This window comes from Dendrobates tinctorius, unplaced genomic scaffold (genome assembly GCF_039654945.1).
Source record: "Dendrobates tinctorius isolate UK_male_01 unplaced genomic scaffold, ASM3965494v1 ptg000156l, whole genome shotgun sequence".
NCBI classification, from domain to species: domain Eukaryota; kingdom Metazoa; phylum Chordata; class Amphibia; order Anura; family Dendrobatidae; genus Dendrobates; species Dendrobates tinctorius.
Genome location: NW_027361823.1, coordinates 6,464,291 through 6,489,778, shown reverse-complemented (window position 1 = coordinate 6,489,778; position 25,488 = coordinate 6,464,291). Strand labels below are relative to the sequence as shown.

The 25,488-nt window shown below is 43.8% G+C and overlaps 1 protein-coding gene and 1 long non-coding RNA gene across 4 annotated transcripts in view; one reads left to right on the top strand and one right to left on the bottom strand.

Moving 5' to 3' along the window:
- Positions 1–25,488, top strand: part of FAS (Fas cell surface death receptor) — an 86,101-nt gene that overhangs the window by 38,082 nt on the left and 22,531 nt on the right. For all 3 annotated transcript variants that reach the window (XM_073548189.1, XM_073548188.1, XM_073548190.1), the window contains exons 2-6: positions 9,118–9,292; positions 16,931–17,062; positions 22,448–22,574; positions 23,146–23,198; positions 25,152–25,220. In XM_073548189.1, coding sequence (XP_073404290.1) covers positions 9,118–9,292; positions 16,931–17,062; positions 22,448–22,574; positions 23,146–23,198; positions 25,152–25,220 — 556 coding nt within the window. The remainder of the gene's footprint in view (positions 1–9,117; positions 9,293–16,930; positions 17,063–22,447; positions 22,575–23,145; positions 23,199–25,151; positions 25,221–25,488) is intronic.
- Positions 1,716–25,488, bottom strand: part of LOC141051298 (uncharacterized) — a 145,127-nt gene continuing 121,354 nt past the window's right edge. Inside the window, exon 3 of the long non-coding RNA XR_012220618.1 lies at positions 1,716–3,331. This is a non-coding gene — a long non-coding RNA (uncharacterized lncRNA). The remainder of the gene's footprint in view (positions 3,332–25,488) is intronic.

Here is a 25,488-nt window from a genome sequence, read left to right as displayed (position 1 = left end):
CCTACAGTCTCTCCACATACGGAATAAGGCCCCACACAGCCTCCCATATACTACATGATGCCCCACACAGCCTCCACATATATTGCATGAGCCCCACACGGTTTCCCTATATACTACACTGTTGTGAGTTCATTTTCCCCTCCGTCACTGAGGCCTGGTGAACTCCCTATTCTAGTGAAGGAAGGTAGTGAGCCTGATTATCAGGCACCTGGGACTAATGAAGACGATTGGCTGAGTGGAGTCACTGACTGGATTTAAGGCAGCCTACGCCCTTTCTGCCCTGCGGGTGATTTCTCTGTGGACTCTTGGACACCAGTCTGATTCCTGCTCTCCTAAAGCTAAGTTTTCTGTTTTGCCTTTTGCATCTAAGATTTGTTTTTGTTTTTCTTGCTTTTTGGATTCTGCCACTCCCTGCTGGAGTGTGCAGTGTTCCGTGAGCTCTGTCTTCTGAATGTACCTGAGTGCTGATTTAGTTTTTGAAGCTTAGTTGCTTCAGGGCCATTTTTATATCAGCTTGTTGGCTTTTGTCTCTGATAGGGTTTTGGCAGATTGCAGACAGCAGCCTTCCTATCCGTTCCTATCTAGGTAGTTTTTGGCCCCGTCTTTGCTCAGCCTGTCTTTCTGTCTGTGTAAGTGTTTTCATCTTGCTTCACCGTCATTATATGTGGGGGGCTGCCTATTGCTTTGGGGTCTGCTCTGGGGCAGTTAGATTTCCCCTTTCCTTCTTTAGGCCTATGTATCTCTTCGGCTGTGATCGAGGGGTCTAGGTCATCGTAGGAACCCCCCACGGCTACTGCTAGTTGTGTTGATAGGTTCAGGGGTCTGCAATTTGATAGTTGCCAACTTCTCTGGTTTTCAGGACTTAGCTAGCATTTCTGTTTTTGCCTCCTACGGTGACTCAATCATAACACTACACGAGCCTTCGCATATACTGCATGACAGCCTATAGCCTTCCTATAGCCTCCCCATGTGCTGCACGTCACCCCCATAGCCTCCCCATGTGCTGCACGTCACCCCCATAGAATCCCCATGTGCTGTCACCCGCATAGAATCCCAGTGTGCTGTGACCCCCATATTCACGCCCATGAAAAAAAAAACACCACATACTCACCTCGGTCCCGTTCCCGAGCGCCCTGCTTCTGACTCTCCGGCGGTACACAGCTGACTCGATGACATGACGTCATCGCGTCAGCTATTTCACATGCTAGATTGTGGCCGGTAAATGTCCCAGTAGGCAGGTAAATGTCCCCAATAGGCAGCATTGGTCCCCAATAGGCAGGTAAATGTCCCAAATAGGCAGCATAGGTCCCAAATAGTCAGGTAAATGTCCCCCAATAGGCAGCATACGTGTCACGGGGCAGTAAGGGGAAAACAGGTGATGTGGAACCAGGCCCATGAACTTCCCCTCAGGCTAAGGGGGGAGCCCTGAATTTCCTTAACTTGTGGGTACACTTGATGGTAGTGAGGCTCAAGTCCCCAACATGTCCCTATCTCCTGTTTAGCCCTGAGCTAAACCCCCAACCCCCTACCCAGGAGGTGAGACAGGGAATAAAGTGTACTGCACAAAAACCCAAAAGGAAAAGATTAAACCGAATAGGGTAAAACAAAACAACACTTAGCTTGCTCTGCTGCAATGCTCCAGGACAGCAGAGTTAGCCACTTGAAAACAGCAAAGAACCGAAGCACCACAGAACTCTGTCAGCTCCTGAACTCCAGCTTGGTTGGTCTCCAAAGAGGAACAATATCACCAACAGCTAGCTGGTGCACCTGGTGAGTGTATATAGGAAGGGGGGAGTGGTTTCCACCTGTCTCAACAGGTAGACCAGCCATGCAATTACACCAGCGGCCACAGGGAGCAAAAACCCACCAGCAGATTAACTAGACTTGTAGTAACACCAGCGGCCATCGGGGACAAAAACTGGTATTAACCCCCAATGGCCTGAAAGAAAAAAAAGGTTATATATGAGGATCCAGATCTGACATCGATCCAAAAATGGATGGTGACAATAGGTCCCCAATAGCCAGCATAGGTCCCCAATAAGCAGGTAAATGTCCCAATAGGCAGCATTGGTCCCCAATAGGCAGGTAAATGTCCCCCAATAGGCAGGTAAATGTCCCCCAATAGGCAGCATAAGTCCGAAATAGGCAGCATAAGTCCCCAATAGACAGCATAGGACCCCAATAGGCAGCATAAGTCTGAAATAGGCAGCATAGGTCCCCAACAGACAGGTAAATGTCCCCCAAAAGGCAGCATAGGTTCCCAATAGGCAGGTAAATGTCCCCAATAGGCAGCATAGGTTCCCAATAGGCAGGTAAATGTCACCAATAGGCAGCATAGATTCCCAATAGGCAGGTAAATGTCACCAATAGGCAGCATAGGTCCGCATTATAGACCGGACCCGGCGTTATAAAAAAAATACCAGTACTCACCTATGTCCCCCGCTGCTCTGAAGAGGTGCCCACTTGACTCCGCCTTCTGGCACAGGCGGCGTGACGTCATCAGGCTGAGCAGGCGGCGTGATGACAGTCGCGTCGTCTGTGCTGCATACGAAGGGTCCTAAGTCCTCCGGTGTGACAGCGCATCGCCTTTCCCTGCCACCTTGTCATTCCCACCAGTGATAACAGGGCCCGTCGGCATTGAACTGTAGTGAAGTTCAATGTCGGCCGGGCCCAGGGGCTGGTGTAGCTGAGGAAGGAGGAGTGGGCCGGAAAAATGTCCTCGGTCGGCCGCATGTGGAACACAGGCCGTAGTTTGAGGACCCCTGGTCTAAACCTATGTACAATGAGAGCCTGGAGTGGGCAGGGTTAGCTCTGGTGTGGGCGGGGGAAGCTTTCTCAGCTCTGCTGCATTGTTAAATCTAAAAACTCTGTGTCATAACGGCTGCACCTGTTAGGTTGAACAATGTTCAATAGTTGCCTGCTCCTGGCCCAATGGGTATTGATCAGTGCACACTAAAAGAAATCACACCACACAATTGGATGTAACCTCTCTTGATCAATGTATGGCACAGCTCCAAGAGAGAGCAAGAGAAGAGAGCATTTATTGACTCAAACATAGATTTATAAAAGGGGGCTTGGTTAACTCTAAAATGGGAGTGCTCGGATGTATTCCTTTGGTTAGTGGGTTGGGCAAGTGAGCTAGTCCGGGCGGATCCATGAGGTCATCAGGCTGGGTTGGTCCATGAGGTCATCACCGTGGGCGTCGTCGTGCGTGGATCCAAGGAGCACATGGTGGTTTGGCCGAATTGGAAATTCCAGTTCCATAAGCACATGGCATGAGGCAAGCAGGAGTTGGCAGCCATCTTTAGTATCACACTTTGGTCTGAAAAAGCTCATGTAAGGGGAAATAATACACTTGAGGTTAATTAAGTATTTGAATTTAAGACTTTCCTCAACACACCCAGTAAACTAAGTGATACCTAGTTAGATTCAGCTTCTCTTTGCCTATATCATACTGCACTCAGATGAGGTAGCATAAACCTGCTGACAAATTGCCTTTAACTTGTAGCTTCTTTGCCTCCATCTCTAGTCCCCCACTGGTAATGGGCCATCTATAATACTGATGTATATATACCGTATGTGGGATTTGGGCCCTCTCAGGGCATGTTTTAACTGCTACATCTGCTCCCCCAATAAATACACCCCTTCTTTTCTGTACTTCTTTTTGCCCAAGGATTGTTTCTGAAAAAGATCATCTTTTACACAAACATCACTTACAAATTTGATGATGTAGGGAATGGGGCTAAAATAGAAATGTTGGTAACTATACAAAATACAAAGGACTTTTAACGTAAGTCAAAAAGATTAAAGGACACTTGGCGTAGCCCCTCCATTTTAGTTTCCCACAAAACTTCCAGAATGTCAGAAGTATATTAAAAGTATAAAAAGTAACTTTTAACCATTCAAGACCTTGCCCTTTTTCGTTTTTGCATTTCTGTTTTTCGCTCCCCTTCTTCCCAGAGCCATAACTTTTTTTTATTTTTCCATCAATATGGCCATGTGTGGACTTGTTGTTTTACGAGATGAGTTGTACTTTTGAACGACACCATTGGTTTTACTATATCGTGTACTCAAAAATGGCGGAAAAAAATTCCAAGCGTGATGAAATTTAAAAAAAAAGTGCAAATTCACAACTTTTTTGGATTTTTTTACCATGTTCACCAAATGCTAATTAAAATGGTGAAAAAAATCCAAAGTTTGTTAAAAAAAAAAAATAAAAAATTGCGCCATTTTCCGATACCCATAGCATCTCCATTTTTCATGATGTCAGGTTGGGGGCTTATTTTTTGTGTGCCGAACTGATGTTGTTATTGATACCATTGTGATGCAGATACGATCTTTTGATCGCCCGTTATTGTTTTTCAATGCAATGTCGCGGCGACAAAAAAAAATGTAATTCTGTCATTTTTAACTTTTTTTTTTCTCGCTACGCCGTTTATCGATCAGGTTGATGCTTTTTTTTAATTGGGCGATTCTGAATGCGGCGATACCAAATATGTGTATGTTTGATTTTGTTATTGTTTTATTTTGAATGGGGCAAAAGGTGGATGATTTGAACTTTTTATATTTTTTTTAATACCGTACTTTTAAAATATTTTTTTTTTTACTTTTAGCATGCTTCAATAGCCATGGGAGACTACAAGTTGGAATAACCTGACTGGCTCTGTTACATACAGGCGATGATACGAGCGCCGATCACCTCTGGTTGTCATGCCAACCCATCCGTGACCCACGATCACGTGACGGGAGTAACCGATGGGCTGATTTCCGGCCCGATGGCCGGAAGCATGTGTTAAATGCAGCTGTCTGAGTTTGAAAGCGGCATTTAGCGGGTTATCAGCTGCGGGTAGATCGCAGTTCCATCTGTGGCTATTCTGGGCACATGTCAGCTGTTCAAAACAGCTGACATGTGCCAGGAAAGATGTGGGCTTACTGCTGGAGCCCACATCAAAGGGAAAGAAGTGACCTGCACAGTACTAGTACGGCGTGCGCAAGTCGTGAAGGGGTTAAAGAAAAAGTCTTCAAACACTGCTGTCAAGTCGTGTAACTTAAGGAGGTGCAGATTAAGCTTTTGCATTTGCCCTAAAATTCAGGGGTGGACCTACCGCCCGTGCATTGAAGGGGGGCCCGGGGGAAGAGGGGGCCCCTCCAGCCTCCAGCACCGCATGGCTAATTATTCAAATTAGCCATGTGGAGCGCCTGCAGAGCCAGGAGCAAGGAGGAGAGGAGCCAGCCCTGAGGTGAGATGATAGCGTCAGTCACTTGTGCTGCGCTGCCGCTGTTGGGGAGGAGAGGAGGAGACAGAGTGACTGTTTCACTCACTGTTCGTGTGGCGCCTGCCGGCCGGTCAGTCAGTCACTTGTGTGTGTGTGTGCTTGTATGTGTATATATCTGTATGTGTGTGTGTGTGTATGTCTGTGTGTGTATGTATGTCTGTGTGTGTGTATGTATCTGTGTGTATGTCTGTGTGTTTGTGTATGTATCTGTGTGTATGTCTGTGTGTGTGTGTATGTATGTGTGTGTGTCTATGTGTCTGTCTGTGTGTATGTGTGCGTGTATGTATGTCTGTGTATGTGTGTGTGTGTATGTATGTCTGTGTTTGTCTGTGTGTGTATGTATGTATGTGTGTGTAGGTGGAGCCTGGCCCTGGAGGACATGCGGACATGAGGAGAAGACCGTGATGGGGAGAGAAGGACATGATGCCCGGGGTGATGGGAGAAGGCCATGATGAGGGTGATGGAAAGAAGGTATTGATGGGATCATGGGAGTGATGGAGAGAAGGGAGTGATGGGGAGAATGCAGTGATGGGGTGATGGAGCAGGCAATGATGGGGAGAAGGCAATGATGGGAGTGATGGGGTGATGGAGCAGGCAATGATGGGGTGATGGAGCAGGCAATGATGGAAGTGATGGGGAGAAGGCAATGATAGGAGTGATGTGATGGAGCAGGCAATAATGGGGGTGATGGGGAGAAGGCAGTGATGGGGTGATGGAGCAGGCAACGATGGGGTGATGGAGCAGGCAATGATGGGAGTGATGGGAAGAAGGCAATGATGGGAGTGATGGGGAGAAGGCAATGATGGGAGTGATGGAGAGAAGGCAATGATGGGGGTGATGGAGAGGGCAATAATGGGGTGGTGGGGGAAAAAAAAGATGATGGGGTGGTGGGGGAGAATGCACTGATGGTGGTGGTAGAAAGGGCAATAATTGGGGTGGTGGAGGAGGAGGAAATGATGGAGGTGGTGGAATGGCAATGATGGAAGTGGTGTGGGAGAAAGCAAAGATAGTGGTGGGGGAGAAGAAAATGATGGAGATGGTGAAGAGGGCAATGATGGGGTGGGGGAGAGGGCAATAATGGGATGCGAGGGGAGGAGGACAATGAGGGGTGTGGGGGATTGGGATGGGAGGAAAGGGGACTTATAATGGCCTTAGGAACAGGGGGAGGTGGAGGAAGACGTTATTATCGCTTATTATGTCTAACACAGTCCCTTAGTACAGTTGTGGCCAAAAGTATTGACACCCCTGCAATTCTGTCGGATAATACTCTTCCTGAAAATGATTGCAAACACAAATTCTTTTGGTATTATTATCTTCATTTAATTTGTCTTAAATGAAAAAACACAAAAGAGAAAGAAGCAAAACATTGATCATTTCACACAAAACTCCAAAAATGGGCCAGACAAAAGTATTTGCACCCTAAGCCTAATACTTGGTTGCACAACCTTTAGCCAAAATAACTGCGACCAACCGCTTCCGGTAACCATCAATGGGTTTCTTACAATGCTCTGCTGGAATTTTAGACCATTCTTCTTTGGCAAACTGCTCCAGGTCCCTGATATTTGAAGGGTGCCTTCTCCAAACTGCCATTTTTAGATCTCTCCACGGGTGTTCTATGGGATTCAGGTCTGGACTCATTGCTGGCCACCTTAGATGTCTCCAGTGCTTTCTCTCAAACCATTTTCTAGTGCTTTTTGAAGTGTGTTTTGGGTCATTGTCCTGCTGGAAGACCCATGACCTCTGAGGGAGACCCAGCTTTCTCACACTGGGCCCTACATTATGTCGCAAAATTTGTTGGTAGTCTTCTGACTTCATAATGCCATGCACACGGTCAAGCAGTCCAGTGCCAGTGGCAGCAAAGCAACCCCAAAACATCAGGGAACTTCCGCCATGTTTGACTGTAAGGACCGTGTTCTTTTCTGTGAATGCCTCTTTTTTTCTCCTGTAAACTCTATGTTGATGCCAAAAAGCTCTACTTTTGTCTCATCTGACCAGAGAACATTCTTCCAAAACGTTTTAGGCTTTTTCAGGTAAGTTTTGGCAAACTCCAGCCTGGCTTTTTTATGTCTCGGGGTAAGAAGTGGGGTCTTCCTGGGTCTCCTACCATACAGTCCCTTTTCATTCAGACACCGACAGATAGTACGGGTTGACACTGTTGTACCCTCGGACTGCAGGGCAGCTTGAACTTGTTTGGATGTTAGTCGAGGTTCTTTATCCAACATCCGCACAATCTTGCGTTGAAATCTCTTGTCAATTTTTCTTTTCCGTCCACATCTAGGGAGGTTAGCCACAGTGCCACGGGCTTTAAACTTCTTGATGACACAGCGCACGGTAGACACAGGAACATTCAGGTCTTTGGAGATGGACTTGTAGCCTTGAGATTGCTCATGCTTCCTCACAATTTGGTTTCTCAAGTCCTCAGACAGTTCTTTGGGCTTCTTTCTTTTCTCCATGCTCAATGTGGTACACACAAGGACACTGGACAGAGGTTGAGTCAACTTTAATCCATGTCAACTGGCTGCAAGTGTGATTTAGTTATTGCCAACACCTGTTAGGTGCCACAGGTAAGTTACAGGTGTTGTTAATTACACAAATTAGAGAAGCATCACATGATTTTTTGAACAGTGCCAATACTTTTGTCCACCCTCTTTTTTATGTTTGGTGTGGAATTATATCCAATTTGGCTTTAGGACAATACTTTTTGTGTTTTTCATTTAAGACAATTTAAATGAAGATAATACCAAAGAATTTCTGTTTGCAATCATTTTCAGGAAGAAACTGAGTATTATCTGACAGAATTGCAGGGGTGTCAATACTTTTGGCCACAACTGTATATAGTGTACTCACTAATTCTGTATAACACAGTCCCTTAGCATATAGTGTACATACTTATTATGTATAACACAGTCCCTTAGCATATAGTATACCTACTTATTATGTATAACAGTCCCTTAGCATATAGTGTACTCACTAATTCTGTATAACACCATCCTTAGTTACATAGTTTCCTCTTTTATTATGTATAACGTGTCCCTTATTACGTACCATACTCTCTAGTTATATATGGTGCCGTCCCTTATTATATAGCTTCCTCTGCTGTTATGTATAGTGCTGTCTCTTACATAGTGTATTCTTGTTAATTTTGTTATTTACAGTGCCCTCTTTTATTACATAGTCCCCTCTCTTTTTAGATATAAAATGATCGAGGAGCCGGTGACCAAACTACCAGTCCATCAGCTCCTCCATTAGAAAGGAAGCTTTCCCATGCTCCATCAGCCATCATTGCATTATACAGCTTAAAAAGACAGGACGATGTGTAATAAAAAACAGGGCTCTATATAATCCAATATGTAAGGGATGGTACTGTACATAAGAGAGGGCACTGTGTAAGGGACAGCAATATACATAATAAAGAAGACTATGTAATATATATACACATGTATGTGTATGTGGCCATATAATATCAATATACAGTGTATATATATATATATATATATATATATATACACACACATGTAGCTTTGACGCCATAAAAGGAGGGGGGCCCAGACACATTTCTTGCACAGGGGCCCCAAGCTGTCAGTGTCCTCCCCTGCTAAAAATGCATTAACACATTGCATTAATAACAACAATATTATTTTACTGTTTTATATAATTAATGTTCATATTGATTTTCTATCGATCACTTTCAAATTAGACGCCGATCTTTTATGGGAAAATTTGATTCCATAAAATATTAACTTTTTTTTTTCTTGAGAATAGCGATGTCTCTCATACACACGTGTGCCTTTTATATCACAGAAGGTATTGACTGCTCTTCTCTGACTCTTTATCCTTACAGGCTCTTATTCTAAATTTTGTGGTTTTCGCAGAAAATAGCGACCACAATACGACAGACAGAGGTATAAAGAAAAACGTCGACTATTCCATATTACACAAGCTGAGGAAGAGAGAAATCCACTGTCCAGACGGAGAATACAGGGCAGTAAATCACTGTTGTAAACTTTGCAATGCAGGTAAGTTGAATTTAGGAAATCATTAAAATGGATCTGACACCTTTCCTGACATTTCTGTATTAGTAGTCACTTGTAATTGTCATGTCTTTTTCTATAATACTGCATAATTTCTTTCCTCTGGTTTCCCTCCTGAATATTTAGGGAAAAACTTACAACTTGGGGGTAATTTATTAGAAAGTGGATTTTTAAGTCACTTTTTTTTTAGCGTGCTTTTTCCATGTTAAAGGACTTTGGGCCAAATTTATCAAAATGTTACATAACTCACCTATGTGATAAAATGAAATTAAATAACACTAGACACATCATATCGGAAATAAGAAGTAAAATTGTAAAAATATTTATAAAAAAAAAGGTACAAAATTAAAACTTAAAATGTTTAGGAAAATGCCAAACATCTGACTGTAAAAAACGCTAAGTGATTCAATCTATTTAGCATCAAATTTCGCAAAAGTAGTCTGGTCACGTACCCTACCCACAGGGCCGGTTTTAGAAAAAGTGGGGCCCTAGGCAAAAGTTTAAAGTGGGGCCCCAAATGCTAACAATGTAAAATCACACATTTAGGTTACATTACATGAGCAGGATGTGGATACAGGTGGCAGAGGGGCCTGTGCTGGCACTGTGGCTCCCATATTCAGGGGCCTTATATCAGCCAACGGGTCTGCCACTATTAGGATTACACAGGAGCGTTGCTAGGGTCAGAAATGATTGGGGGGCCCAAGCCCCAAGACAAAGTTGTCCCCCAACCCCCTCTTAATTTTTTTTTTAGCACTGCAGATAACACAACAGGGCTCCCGACTGTCCTGGATCCAGCGGGACAGTCACGATTTTGACACTCCCACCCGCTATCCCAGCCGGGATTGTAGTTTTCCAGCACTGCGAATCAGCCACCACGCCCACCTGTCATTTCAGAAGGGGCTGTGTACTGATCGCCATACAATTCCCTCTATGCACAGCACACTCCAGAACAGAAGCCTTCCCGGCTCACGTGACCAGTCACATGACTGTGACCTCATCCTATGTAACACCAGAGATAGCAGTGATAACTCTTGGAGAACAGATAATGTAGTAGATGTCACCTGCAGTCCTATGTAAAACCACAGATAGTCTTACTCTGAAATGCTATGGCTGTGTTCACATGCATTTTTTTCAGTAGCCAAAACCTGTTCTATTGGCAGTAAAAATGTTGCGTTCAAAACACCTGTTTTTCAGCTTGTTTTCTGGTGTTCTTTACACTTTTTTCAGTTTTTTTTAAAGTGAGGATGTTTGCTTTGTCTACAGTATGTTTAAGGCCACGATCACATGTTGAGTATTCGGTCAGTATTTCACATCAGTATGCGCAAGTCAAAACCAGGAGGGTGAGAAATCCAGAAGTGGTGTCATGTTTCTACTATACTTTTCCTCTCATTGTTCCACTGCTGTTTCTGCATTACAAATACTGGTGTGAAATACTGACCAAATACTGAACGTGTAAATGAGACTTAATAGTTTAATTCACCAAAACCACTTAAAAAATTGCAGCAAAAAATGCCGTTGCAATATCTGCAGCTTTCTTTTTTATATTCTTTCATTGCTTTCTACGGGTGAAAACACACTGAAAGAAGTGACACGCTGCAGATTTAAAAAGTGCTACAGTTCAGAAATTCAGTCAGAAAAAAAACAAGCGCATGCAGGAGATTTCGGAAATCTCATACGTTTTGCTGGCACTTTAAAAAGCAGCTTTTGGCCGTGTTCATGGGCATAATTTCTGCAGCTTTTTCTTCTGCAAATAAGAAGTTTACAGCATTTTATATCACAAGCAAAGACTGAGATTTTCAGAAATCTCCTGCACACCCTTTTATTTTCTCCTGACTGAATTTCACAACTGCAGCGTGTTTTAAATCCGCAGCGTGTCACTTCTTTCAGCAATTTTTTTACACCTGTAGAAAGCAATGAAAAAGTTTTAGAAAAGCTGTAAGTGTCGCAATGCTGTTTTTCACTGTGTTTTTGGTGAATAAAATGAACTTTATTAGACATGTACTGTAGACAAAATGAATACTATACAAAAAAAACAGCAAAAGCTCTAAGGGTCTGTGTCCACAATCAGTAAACTCTGGATGCTGCGTACATCCACAGCGTCCAACCCGCAGCGGCCAGATGTTACAGCATAGTGGAGGGGATTTCTAGAAATTCCATGTCCACTATGCGTGCACATACGCCCGCACCTCACCCACAGAGACGGACATGCAGCACGACTCTCCAGACCGCAGCATGTCAATTTATCTTGCCTAGATACGAGTCTCCGCAAGAGAAATCTCACCCGTACAATGTATAGGATGCCGTGATTCCGCACGGTTCAGTGACCACACGCGGAATCACCCGCGTTCAACAGAGGGCAGCACTTTAGACGGAGCACATGTCCGCTGCATCCAAAGTGCTGCCATTTACAGATCGTCTGCACATACCCTAAAAAATGGGCGTTTTGAAAGCAGTGTTTTTACTGCCAAGAGAGAGGCTTTGGCTGTAAAAAAAAAATGCACCAAAAACGCTGATTCCTATGCACACCTGTACTATATATGTGTATGGTTTACTCTTATTATTTCACATGGGAATTCATTTATTTCTATATCATAAATCCCCTGATTCAGCAGACAATATCCCTGTCTTGTGTCATCCAGACAGTGACAGGAGGTCGCCCTGTCACATTACAACCACATGACTGTGGTCAGAGCTGATGCTGATCGCTGATGTATGTGGCTGTGAATCTTGATCCTGCAGCGATCAGCACAGAGCTGAGGACCATAGTGAGGAAATCACTGCACTCTGATCTGTTACTGCTGCTCTTACCAGGTTCTGCGGCTTCACTTAGGCATATCCATTCTCAGGACAGTGCTAGGAGCAGCCATGATCCGGACTCAGGAGGAGACATACAGAGCTTCAGGCATCTTCCTACACTGTCACTGTGCTCACTCTCAACTTTTAATCTGACTGCAAGGAGAAAGAGACAGGGGGGCTCAAGGGGCTTTGCGAGAGACACTCCAAGACTTAGAGCAATGCACAGCATTATTCACTGCTGTACACCCTCTGGGCACTTCATAAATGGACTGCAGATGCAGGGGACCCCCTTTGTAGGTGGGGGCCCCAGGCATCTGCCTGGTCAAAGCCGACCCTGCCTACCCAGGCAGTAAAGACCTGCACAAACTAAAAAATTGGTCATAAATATGTCCCGAAATCCTCTCGCAAAGCAAATCTCACCAGTTTTCACAGACAGGAAGCTGAACTTCCTGTTCAGTACAGCGAGTCCCGAGTATTTCACTACTCGCTCATCCCTAGAGGTAACCCATGAGGGAAGCTGTGTCCGTCCTGTGTTTCATTTACAAGGGGCCGGGGTGTCTGTGGACTGTGTTTGTGGGTGAACTCGGTCAGAACTACCACCCCGGTCACCCTTGTTACACAGGCTACATATAGGGGTGCAGGCTACATGTGGGTATATATGAGGGGTGCAGGGTACATATGGGGGTACAGGCTATATGTGGGGATACACAGGGGGGTGCATGCTACATGTGGAGGTACATATAAGGGCAGGGGCGTAACTACCGGGGTCGCAGCTGTGACGGGGCCCGGAGTGCTTAGGGGCCCACTCGAAGCAGCCGGCTCCTGTCTGTGAATGTTAGACAAGAGCGAGCTGCGTCTGCGTCATGCCCGTTCCTGTGCATTGTTGGGGGGTTTTGGGTGTACTCGCCAGCTTCAGAATGTGCAGTGCGCATGCTCCAGAGCCGACCAGTACACCCAATACACCCCCACACTGCACAGGACTGGAAAAGACGCGCTGCAGCGTCATAACAGGAAGAACTCTGTGTCTGCACGTCCTTCACTGCTGTGTCCACCTTTATTCAGCTGGTAAGTTGTCAATCACCCCAGAGGACAGAGATAGAGGGGCAAGAAGACAGCAGAGTCTGTGTAGGGGGCAGGAGTGAGGAGTCAGATGTCAGGCACAAGTCTCCTCTCAGGGACTTTCCATTTCCCTGGATGGAACAGTCCACAGAGAACCTTTCCCATATTTGTACCCAGAGACTGGAGTAGGACAGTGGGGGGGCAGAGACTGTCACCTCCATCTGCAGAGGACAGAGATCTCATTGATTGAAATCAGGTTTAGGGGAGAAGACTGTAAAAAAGGAACATCTTTAGTAATTTGTCCAGAGTGAGGCGACCTGTAAGGAGAATCCGACCCCTGCCTGCTCACGGGCTCCTGGTGGAGGGAACAGGAGGGGGTGTCTGCTGTGCTTATAGGAATGAGAAGCTGGAGAACTTGTCCATCTCCAAAATCCACACCACAACCTTCAGGGAAGGCTCCTTAAAAAAATATTAACACCCCTCTAATTCTGTGGAGCTAATGCAACAATTAGAAGCAGCTGCAGGGGCTCAGTGTGCAAACTTGTAACTTCACAGCCTACAATGAAGGCCGAGACCCCGATGTCTGACACTTCCCCGACCTGTGGCAGATAATGTGGCTGTGACCTGACTGCAAACCCTTCCCCCAAAAAATCTGCAACCCTGGGAGAAGTAGGCTATGTGCACACGCTGCGGGTTCACCAGTGGATTTTTCCATGCGGATCCGCAGGTAAAACCACAGGTAAATTAACCTGTGGTTTTACCTGCGGATTGGCCTGCGGTTCCCCTGCCGTTTGAAACCTGGACAATGGAATAAGTGGCAAACTGCAGCGGAATCTGCAGAAAGAATTGACATGTCAATTCTTTCTGTGGATTTAAAACCGCATTTTTTCTGCTCTTAAAATATCCGCAGCATGTGCACTGCGGATTGTAAATCACATAGACTTACATGGTACTGTGCACTCTCTGCAGAACTGCTGCGGATCCGCAGCGTGTGCACATAGCCGTAGGAATTATGGCTCCATCTCCTCCAGGGCGTCTCCTGCTCCCAGCGCTATTCCCCATGTGGGGGCTGCTGCTGGCGGCTGCACCTAGGGGTGCAGTAACAGATGGGACCCGGCTGCAGCCCTACATGTGAGTATTAGCATGGCCATGTAGCAGAGCTCAGCTAGTCCTTTGGTGCAAGTCTGCAATTGGAAATCATCAAATCTTACAGACATAGCAGAGCTGAGTTTATCCTTTAGTACAAGTCTGTGCATTGTATATCTCATCTATATTACAGACATAGTAGTGCTAAGTTTGTCCTTTTAGTACAAGTCTGCGTATTGGAAACCTCAATCTATGGCTGACATAGCAGAGCTGAGTTTGTCCTTTTTAGTACAAGTCTGTGCATTGGAAATCTCATATGTATGAGTTTTTTCTTTATACCTCAGTGTGATACAGACACAGCCGAGCTAAGTATAATTTATTATCTGACCAAAATCATATTGATATCACATTATGTTATAGATGTAGCAGGGCTCAGTTTGTCATTTGGCATACATGGTCTCAGGGAAAATGTGAATTTGGGTGGAAAATATTTTTGCATGGGGGGCCACATTTGAAAGTTTGTGCCGGGGCCCATAACTTTGTAGTTACGCCACTGTATAAAGGGTGCAGGCTACGTGTGCAGGGTACATATGGGAGTACAGGCTTTATGTGGGGATACACGGCGGGGTGCATGCTAAATGTGGAGGTACATATAAGGGTGCAGGCTACATGTGCAGGATACATATGGGGGGGTGCAGGCTTTATGTGGGGATACACAGGGGGTGCACGTTATATGTGTAGGTACAATTGGGCGTACAGGCTTTATGTGGGGACACACAGGAGGGTGCATGCTATATGTGGAGGTACATATAAGAGTTCAGGCTACATGTGGTGGTACACATAGGGGGTGCATTTGCTGACACCGGAGAACCATCTCAGCATGCAGTACAAGCCACAAGTCTTCAGTCACATAGTGACTGCAAACTTGTATTTTAGACTGGACAACCCCTTTAATATGATCGATCTGTGTGCATAGAATAAAAATGTTCTCGGCAGCACATGTTTACACAGGATAGTCTGCTGCCGAGAGCAATGATATTTAAGCAAGCTTAAAGGGAATCTGTCACCACATTTGACCTATGTAAAGTATTACTATGGGCATACGGGCTATAGACTACTGAGGAGAGTGATCCCTGTGTGCGCCATATAAGATGTCTTGTTGAGAAATCATCTTTTATCCGTTTCTGTAAATGACCTCTTCCAGGCTATGGGTGGGTTGTTGCCCAGAAGACAATCTGCCTCTGCACTTCATCTCCACATACCTCGCCTATCCCTGCTATATTGGCTGCTTGAGAGGAAATCTTGGGCGTGCGCATTCATTTGGTCTTTCCTCCGCAGTCTTCCGCCCTTCTGTGGGCGACAGTGCCTTCTGTGCAGGTGACATTCCCAGTGTGATTAGATACGCACGCCCAAGACTTCCTCTGAAGCGGCTGACGTCACAGGGACATATCGGGGTACAGATAGAAGTGCCAATTAAGCTATTTGGTGCATTTTTGATGCTGAAGATTTTCTGCTCTAAACACTTATTGTAGGAACATTCAGGTCCAAGTGCTGTTCTGTTTTTTCGTTGGACAGCACTTGGTCCCATAGAGTAGAGTGGATGTATTCATACAATGCTAAAACATCGATCTGATCCCTGACTCAGAGCAGGTGTTAGGCCACATTCAGTATTTGGTCAGCGTTTTACCTCAGTGTTTGTAAGGCAAAACCAGGAGTGGCTGATAAATACAGAAGTGGTGACGTGTTTTTTAATTTTCCCCTGATTTTTCTTTTCCTGGTTTTTCTATACTGAGAATAGTCATGTTCCTGGAGGGATCCTTTCCCCAATGTATCTGTGTCTAGTGGAAACAATGAAGTTGTGAGGATTCCACTGAGTCACTACCCCTACTCCTGTCAACTACTCCTGTCAAAGTTATGTAGAGTTAAAGGGACTCTGTCAGCAGGTTTTTGTTAAGTAGTCTGAGATGGCAGCTGAGACACTGATTTCAGCAATATTTAATTTATTAGACTCTGTGTGGTTTGCGTATAATTAAGGTTTTCTCACCAGGAGATTATTGTTGTCCTGACCACTGTGCATGTGAGCCCTGGTCAGACCACGCCCCCTCCTTTTAAAAGCAGCTCACTCTCAATAGACACTGTACATAGAGAGCCTTGTGTGGGTGGGGTGAGCGTTCTGAACCCTGCTTCATGCTACATTTAGGAATTTTGATATTGTCTCAGCTGCCGCACCCAGTAGACTAAGTGATACATTGTGGGGAACAGGTTCTGCTCTCAGTTGAGGTAAGTGAGCCTCTCCGTCTTCCTACTCAGAGCATAGATACAAGTCACAGACCTAATATAAGAAGCCGTTAGAGTATTTTTAAAAAAAATATATTAAATACATGAACTTTTTTTTTAACAGACACGTAGCTGTTGCACATTTCTCCCTAATATATTAAAATATTATTTTTTTATTAAAGTGGTGTCCCTTTAAGGGCATGTTTTCACACTCCGGTTTTTTGTTGTTTATGAAGACCAATTTGCCTGTATGCAAAAATTAATTTATTCTGTGGATTAATAACAAAAAGCCAAATTAAAGCCAATGTAATACAATATTAAAGCATAAAAAAGTCTCCAGTAAAATAAAATTTTTTATGATGATATGAAATGGGCAATATAACTTGGTGTCTGCTCTTTTTAAAGGAACATACGCCAAGTCTGACTGCGAACAGGACCATGGGGCTCCGACATGCAGTAGCTGCATTGATGGAAGCACTTACATGAATACTAAGAATGGTGAACATAGCTGCCGTATATGCACCCCATGTGACTCTGGTAGGTTAAACTATGTAATATAATAATGTTTTGTTGTAGAAAGACAGCTGAAGTAAGGCTCAGATGAAATGACATCTTGACTATGTAACTTGTACCCTTTTTTGTCTTTTTTCCTGATCTCTTTAGATTAGGAAAAGGGCGCTTAGTGGCTCCAGAATTCAAACTGTGAAGGTGGTGGAATGGGCAATGCTATTATCCTGACACTGCCTAAGCAGAAGAATATGGCACTCATTAAATGCAGTCGAAGGCAATGGTGTAGCTTGAAGGTCATGGTCCCCAGTGCAAAATCTCCAATTGGGCCCCCATCTATTGCAGATCTTTAATACTTATAACCTTTTCATATGGGCCAAAAGGACCTTCTGGACCCCCAGGTCTCATGTGCGATTGCAATTCCTTCACCTATTGTAGATATGCCCCTGGTCAACAGGCCAAATGCATGATAGTTACATCTAGTGACCCACTGGTGAGGTCTCCTGTGATTGGAGTGATTTTTCTTCTCCTTTCTTATCCATCTGGCCCAGACCACCATGATATCTTCTCCTGACTACTGCAGAGTTTGCTGCAGATATTTTTAGCTTCTTGCGTATGTAGCCGTCATCAGTCTCTAATGCAACATAAATATAATCAGACCCCACACTCTCAAAATGAATCCATATCCCAGGCAGTAAAATTATACGAGTTATCACAATTTGGTGGAGATTAGGGATGGTTAAAACATACATATAAGCAATATTTAACACTTAGATGTCAATTAAAAGGGTTATCCAGGCTTTTGGCTAAAGACGACAGTCACTGTATGTGACTACAGATTTGTGAATTCTCACATTGCACAGTGTGTGCACTGTCAGTATTCTCCGGTGGCGGGTGCGAGCGGGCGGGTGCATGACTGTCATGTATTGCGCGAGACTGGGCACGTTTAGACGACACAAGTGAATTGATCAAGGCTCGACACGTACAGCTGGAATGTGGCCATAAGTATGCAGATCGCCTACTTGCAGTCACATGACTGCTCAGGCACGCTGCCGGAACCGGTGAATCCTGACAGCACGAGCTGTGTGTGCTCTGACTGTTCAGAAGTCAGCAGTCACATAGTGTGACTGCAGACTTGAGCCCCAAGACTGGACAACTCCTTTAACCCCTTTACTCCCAAGGGAGGTTTGCACGTTCATGACCGGGCCAATTTTTACAATTCTGAACACTGTCCCTTTATGAGGTAATAACTCTGAAACGCTTCCATTGATCCCGGTGATTCTGACATTGTTTTCTCGTGACATATTGTACTTCATGTTAGTGGTAAAATTTCATGCAAATAATTTGCGTTTATTTGTGAAAAAAAAACGGAAATTTGGCGAAAATTTTGAAAATTTCGCAATTTTCCAACTTTGAATTTTCATGATCTTGAATCATAGAGATATGACACTCAAAAAACTTAATAAATAACATTTCACACGTTTCCTTTACATCAGCACAATTTTGGAACCAAATTTTTTTTTTTTTTGTTAGGAAGTTATAAGGGTTAAAAGTTGACCAGCGATTTCTCATTTTTGCAACACCATTTTATTTTTACGGACCACATCACATTTGAAGTCACTTTGAGGGGTCTATATGATAGAAAATACCCAAAAGTGACACCATTCTAAAAACTGCACCCTTCAAGGTGCTCAAAAACACATTCAAGAAGTTTATTAACCCTTCAAGTGCTTCACAGGAATTTTTTGTATGTTTAAAAAAAAAAAATGAACATTTAACTTTTTTTCACAAAAAAATTACTTCAGGTCCAATTTTATTTATTTTACCAAGGGTAACAGGAGAAATTGGACTGCAAAAGTTATTGTGCAATTTCTCCTGAGTACGCTGATACCTGATATGTGGGAGGGAACCACTGTTTCGGCGCATGGCAGAGCTCAGAAGGGAAGGAGCGCCGTTTGACTTTTTCAATGCAAAATTGGCTGGAATTCAGATCGGACACCATGTCACGTTTGGAGAGCCCCTGATGTACCTAAACAGTGGAAACCCCCAACAAGTGACCCCATTTTGGAAACTAGACCCCCCCAAGGAAGTCATCTAGATATGTGGTGAGAACTTTGAACCCACAAGGGCTTCACAGAAGTTTATAACGTACAGTTGTACAATTCAAAAATCATATTTTTTCCACAAAAATGATCTTTTCACCCTCAATTTTTATTTTTACAAGGGTAACAAGACCCCAAAAGTTATTGTGCAATTTGTCCTGAGTACGCTGATACCCCATATGTGGGGGTAAACCACTATTTGGACGCATGGCAGAGCTCGGAAGGGAAGCAGCGCAATTTGACTTTTTTGGCTGGAATTGGACATCATGTCGCGTTTGGAAAGCCCCTGATGTGCCTAAACAGTGGAAACCCCCCACAAATGACCCCATTTTGGAAACTAGACCCCCCAAGGGGTCTTACACCCGGCTGCGATCAGCGGCGCTCACCACGTGAGCGCCGCTGATCGCTATGACGTACTATCCCGTCCCTGGGAATTAAGTCCCAGGGCACATGGACGGGATAGTACGTCATATGGCAGAAAGGGGTTAAGAGTATTCAGACCTGACATACAAAATAACTCCTAAATAAATACAGACCTCAGACTACATCCCTAAATAAATATTCTCCAGACAAGACCCCAAGACAGACCCATAAATTCTTTCAGAACCCTAAATTAAGAACGCAGACCAGACCTCTAAATTAATTCAAGACCCAAACCCTATAAATGCATTTAGATCCTAGACTAACCCACTATATCGCATATCACCTCGACAAACCTTATAATTAATTTAGATTTTAGACTAAAGACCTAAATAAATGCAAATATCAGACCTCAATCCAGACTCCTAAATGAATTCAGACCCCAGACCAGGCTGCTTAAGTAATTAAAGCCCAAAGTCAAACCTCTAAATTAATTCAGACTCCAGACCAGCCTCCTAAAATTATTTAGATCTCGCTAGACCCCTAAATTAGTACAGACCACACCCATACATAAATTCATACCCAGACTGGACCTCATAAATTAGGTGAACTCCAAGGCCAGATCTCTACTGAACTTTCCCCTCTGTGTCCTTGTTCTACTGTCTTTCTTCTCACTTGGAAGCGTCTAACTGCTCCCATTCTCAACCTTAGGGCTCATACTCACTTGCGAGAGACTCTCATGATTCTCTTGCGAGTCTCTCGTATGAAAACCTGGCACTGCTGCTGGCACTTGGACCGGAGCATTCGGCTGCATAGAAATACATGTAGCCGCACGCTCCAGTCCGAGTGCTGGCGGCACTGCCAGGTCTCCATGCGAGAGACTCGCACGTGAATCATGAGAGTCTCTCGCAAGTGAGTATGAGCCCTAAGAGTTCTCCCACACGAGCGTATACATCGGACGAGTGTTATCTGATGTTTCTTTTTAATAGCATTTGGACCAATATTATTCTATGGGGTGGTGGTGATCAGCGATTTTTTTATTTTTTTTTTTGTTCATACCAATTCAGCATAAGAAAAAAAATCGCAGTATGCCTTTCAAGTCTATGGGTGCGTGGATTACATCCAAGTGCAGTCTGATTTCCGTGGACTCAGAGAATAGAGAAGATGGAGACATTTTTGCTCCATCTTCTACTATTCTGTCATCTGATAGAATTGGATCACACGAAGCAGATACTCGGATCAGAGCGTCATATACAAAATTGTACCGCTATGGCCGGTTCACTTGCATGGTGTCCCCTTCTCCCTCCATGCAGGGATGACCACTTACTCACCACCCAGGCCCCACGACATGGTTTATAAGCATCGAACCATATATACTATTTTTCCACATTAATTTATTGACATACTGATATACAAAAAGGGGGAACATATGCATTTATAAATCTCTGAAATTAATTTCCATAGTTTATTCAAAATCATAGCGAAAATGCATCATGTAGTTATATATATATATATATATATATATATATATATATATATATATATATATATATTTTATTATACTGCCATCTAGTGGTACAAAAGTGGAATATTCTCTAAATAATTCACAAATACCTATTTTAGTTTACAGTCCTACCTTTTTATTTATCAGTATGTCAATAAATTAATGTGGAAAAATAGTATATATAGTTCCATAATTATACGGTAAGGACGACTTTTTTTGGCGAGAATAATTGTGTCCAAAATTTTTTTTGTGTTTTTATTGATACCACATTTTTATCTGAAAGTACCTTGTGCATTGTTAGAGCCGCCACTCACAATATACTGAGCAGTGACTAAAACCGCGCCCGACACGTCTTTATGACTGAAAACTGGAGGCTTCCAGGAGGAATAAAGTTCATTTCCTCCTGGCAGCTGGGCTCTCAGTGCAGCGGCCACACTTTTGACCTGCCGGTTAGCCCCATATGTGCAGGTTAAGAACGTTTGAGGACATGACGGGTTCCCTGTAAATAATACAATTCTATCACCCCTAGAAGGGAGCTGAGGAGCTTCATGCATTCTGCGTACATCATTCATGAACCTAATAATAAAAACAGCATGTTCCTACTGCAGTTGAGAAAATGTGATTTGATAAGAGTTATCAAGGATTTTTGTACTTTTTTTTCTTATGACGCAAAGAACTTGCTGACCGGTAGTTGCTAACTGCCTGTTCTGCCCAACGCGTATCTCTGCCGGCTCAAAGCGGTCATGGACCACTCCTACCAGCGATTCTGCTGCTTCGTTTCACTTTACGCAATAGAGCAGCTCTTCCTGTTTCTCTCTGCTCTGTCGACAGGGCTTTGCTGCTGACGTCATGATCACTGACAGCCCTCAGTTAGGCAGTTACCCCGTCAGAGCAGAGTAGAAATGAAGAAGCTGCTCTATCGAAGTGACGTTAATGGAAGCTGCATTATCGCCAGCAGGAGCAGTCTGTAACTGCTCTGAGCCGGCATAGATCGGCGCCGGGCAGGTAGTTAGCTATTACCTGCTTTAAGTTCTTAGTCCCATCAGAACAGATATACAAAAGTCCCAGATAACCCTTTTAAGGCCACGTTCCCACATTCAGTTTTTGGTCAGTATTTTACCGAAGTAAGCCATAATCAGGAGTGGAACAATCAGTGGAGAAGTATAATAGAACCACGTCACCACTTCTGGATTTATCACCCCCTCCTGGTCTTGGCTTATAAATACTGATGTAAAATACTGAATGTGTGAACGCGGCCTTACTCTGTGGCTCAGAGAATTTCAAATTCTATAAGAGCAAAACAGCGCTGCGACCATATGTTAACATATTAACATGTACATTTTAATGTCAGACTGATGTTGTAAAGGACATATCCCCATTCCACTGAAAATTTACAAAGAATCCAAACTTCACAAGTTGGATCCAACTAATTATATTTATGATTTTCAGTCCTGGAAGAACTGAGCGCCTGTACTGTGACTCGAAACTTTGTATGTAAATGTAAAGAAGATTTCTTCTGCACTGAAAATATATCTGCTGAATCCGATGGCTGCACTCAATGTCAACATTGCACCAAGTGAGCGTGAAACATTGTACTGACTACTTTTATTTTTATTATTAATGTCTTATGAAACCATGTGACGTCACATAAGATTGTGCAAGTTTGACAGAAAATGTGGATCTTTTCTGAAATTTATGACTTTTAGTTATGGGCTTTAATTCTGCAACATTGAAAAAGCATATTTACATAAAATGACTGGCAAGCAAAGCAAATATCCCAAATTATCTGCATGCTCTTTACCCCATCCAGATGCATGACGCGTATGTATGTCAGGTCTCAGGACCTGCGCCCACTTCATACTCTGGCACCTACCTCTATTAGGAGCGTCCAGACCTAGCCCCAATCACAGTTTAACAACTTACAGGGGTGTGAAAAAGTGTTTGCCTCCTTCCTGATTTTCTATTCTTTTGCATGTTTGTCACACTTAAATGTTTCAAATTGAAATATTAGACAAAGATCACACAAGTAGTCACCAAATTCAGTTTTTAAATTAAAAAGAAATCCAAACCTACAAGAACCTGTGTGGAAAAGTGATTGCCCCCAAACTCCCCTTAAACATTAATTGTGGTTTTTGTTTGTATTTTAGATGTGAACATGGCTTTGCTGAAAGATGTTCAGCCATTAAGGATGCAGTGTGCAGTAAGTTTTATCCAATTAAAGAATTTATATTATAGAACATAAAGCCCAAACCATGGCCCTAATGAGACCACAGCTCTGTAAGATTCAGAGTTAAAGGGAGCCTGACAGGTTCAATAACGCTGTTATTCTGCAGGTATAGGGTTAATCTACAGGTTAATTGCGTTATGAACAGTGCCGCACCCAGGAGAAAATAAACTTTATGGCCGGGGTCACACTTGTGAGTGTGATGCAAGAAACTCGCGCATCGATACCGGTACTGATGCTGACACTTGGGACCGGAGTGTGCAGCTGCATGTATTTCTTTTCTAAAAACATAAATGGGAGCTATCTGCGCTCTCAGAAGCACTGATTAGAGTTGGGCGAATATCTTCGGTTCCCCACTGATTTGGTAAGGTACAGCGCTTGCCAAATAAGCTACAGCGGGAACCCGGCTTTCTGGATCGCGCTGGCTGAACAGCTGATCTGTGCCGCAGTTGCATGTGTTGCGGATGTGTCTCTGTCACAGCACATGCATGGAGAGCCCAACACACAGGCTCTCCATGCATGTGCTGTGACACAGCCGCAACACATGCAGCTGCGGTGGCGTTCAGCTGATCAGCAGGAGCGATCCAGGAAGCCGGGTTCCCGCTGTAGCTTACCAAATCAGCGGGGAACCGAAGATATTCGCTCAACTCTAGCACTGATCTCCTTACACTTTCTCCAAAAACCTATGCTTGCTTTTAATGAACTTTCATAGGGTTTTGATCACAGTTCTTGTCTTGTGTGAGTAGTCATCTTGGTGTTGGCAAAGCACTTGTTTTTTATACCTTGAGAAAGGCGCCGGTCCGGCGCAGAAGCGCATTGGTATTAATAAAAAACGTTTTGGAATCCAAAGGCTCTTCATTTCTGGAACGCAGCCTGCCTAATTGTACCAGTTTCCAATTTTTGCCACAGAAGATAATCTATGACAAAAATGGAAGCTGGTACAATTAGGCGGGCTGCGCTCCGGGAATGAAGACAGTCTCCCTTCCTTCTCTTCTCTACTCCTCTCATCTAACAGTCTCTGTATAACCTTTCCAAATGCAGCCTAATCTCTCTTCCTGTGAAGATCCAATTAATTCATGGGTCATAATTGTTAGACTTTTTCAGTGATAGTGTTATGTGGGCACGGTTAGTGGCAGATGTTAACAGTGCCTCCATGGAGAGGCTTAGCGCTAGCCACTCTGACTACCAAATCCCAGTGGTTGCCCTGGCCTTTATCTTTTACTCCTGGTAGAGTCATCTGGACGTACACATTGACCTCTAGGTTGAGGCCACGATGTAGACTGCTGTCTGGTGGAGAGAGCTGGCAGACGGTAGTTAGGAAGCCGCATCAACACTGGGATGTCACAAACAGGAACAGAATGGTAAGGCTGAAGGATGATGAAAATATAAGTCTGCCATCAGTCATGTATGGCTGGAGCGTTTCTTGATATATACAGTACCTCAGATAGCACACTCTGACATATGCCACCTGCTAGCCATGCAGTGGCATGTGTTGGTAGTAGGTTCCATTAGTAAAATAGTATACCGCAATATATACTTATTTAAAAATGTTTTACTGTGATCCACTGTAAGCGCTATCACAGTGTACTGTGGTTTCCGATACAGCTTTAAAAAAGTATATCAGCACATACCATCCCTATAGAGACCAAAGTAATATTTATTTGGCCTCTGTCATAAGGAATGGAGATGTAAAGATATATTAGACAGATGTGCATGGAGCGCCTGGTGTTTATGATTGTGAATAATAACATAAGTTGGGAACCGCGCCTCACTTACAGTATACTTGCATTTCCAGGAGTCGGTAAAACAAGTTGTCTATAAAAAGTAAAGCCATACTGCTACTGTATAAATGCTGTAATCAACGCTTGGTAATATAATGGAAGCCTGAATATCACAGTGATAAGGTTTTGTTTTTTTTTTCTATTTCAGACCCCTCAGGTCGAACATATTATGCGTTCATCGCATTAGTTCTTTTAGTGGTTTTGATAACAGTCATATGTAAGTACACCCCACTCCTCCGTATGCTGCAATGTTGCGTTGATGTTAATGTAATTTGACTGGTAAGGCCTCTTTCACACATCAGTTTTTTAGAATCAGTCGCGATCCGTGAAAGTGTGCAAAAAATGGATCCTGCGCAGATTTAAAAAAAAACAAAAACGATAGAGATTATTTCGGGCGACAGATCCTGCGCCCATTGGCTTCTATTATAGCCAATGACGGACAGCCCTGGTTCTGTTACTCTCCGACTTTTCGACATACACAAAAA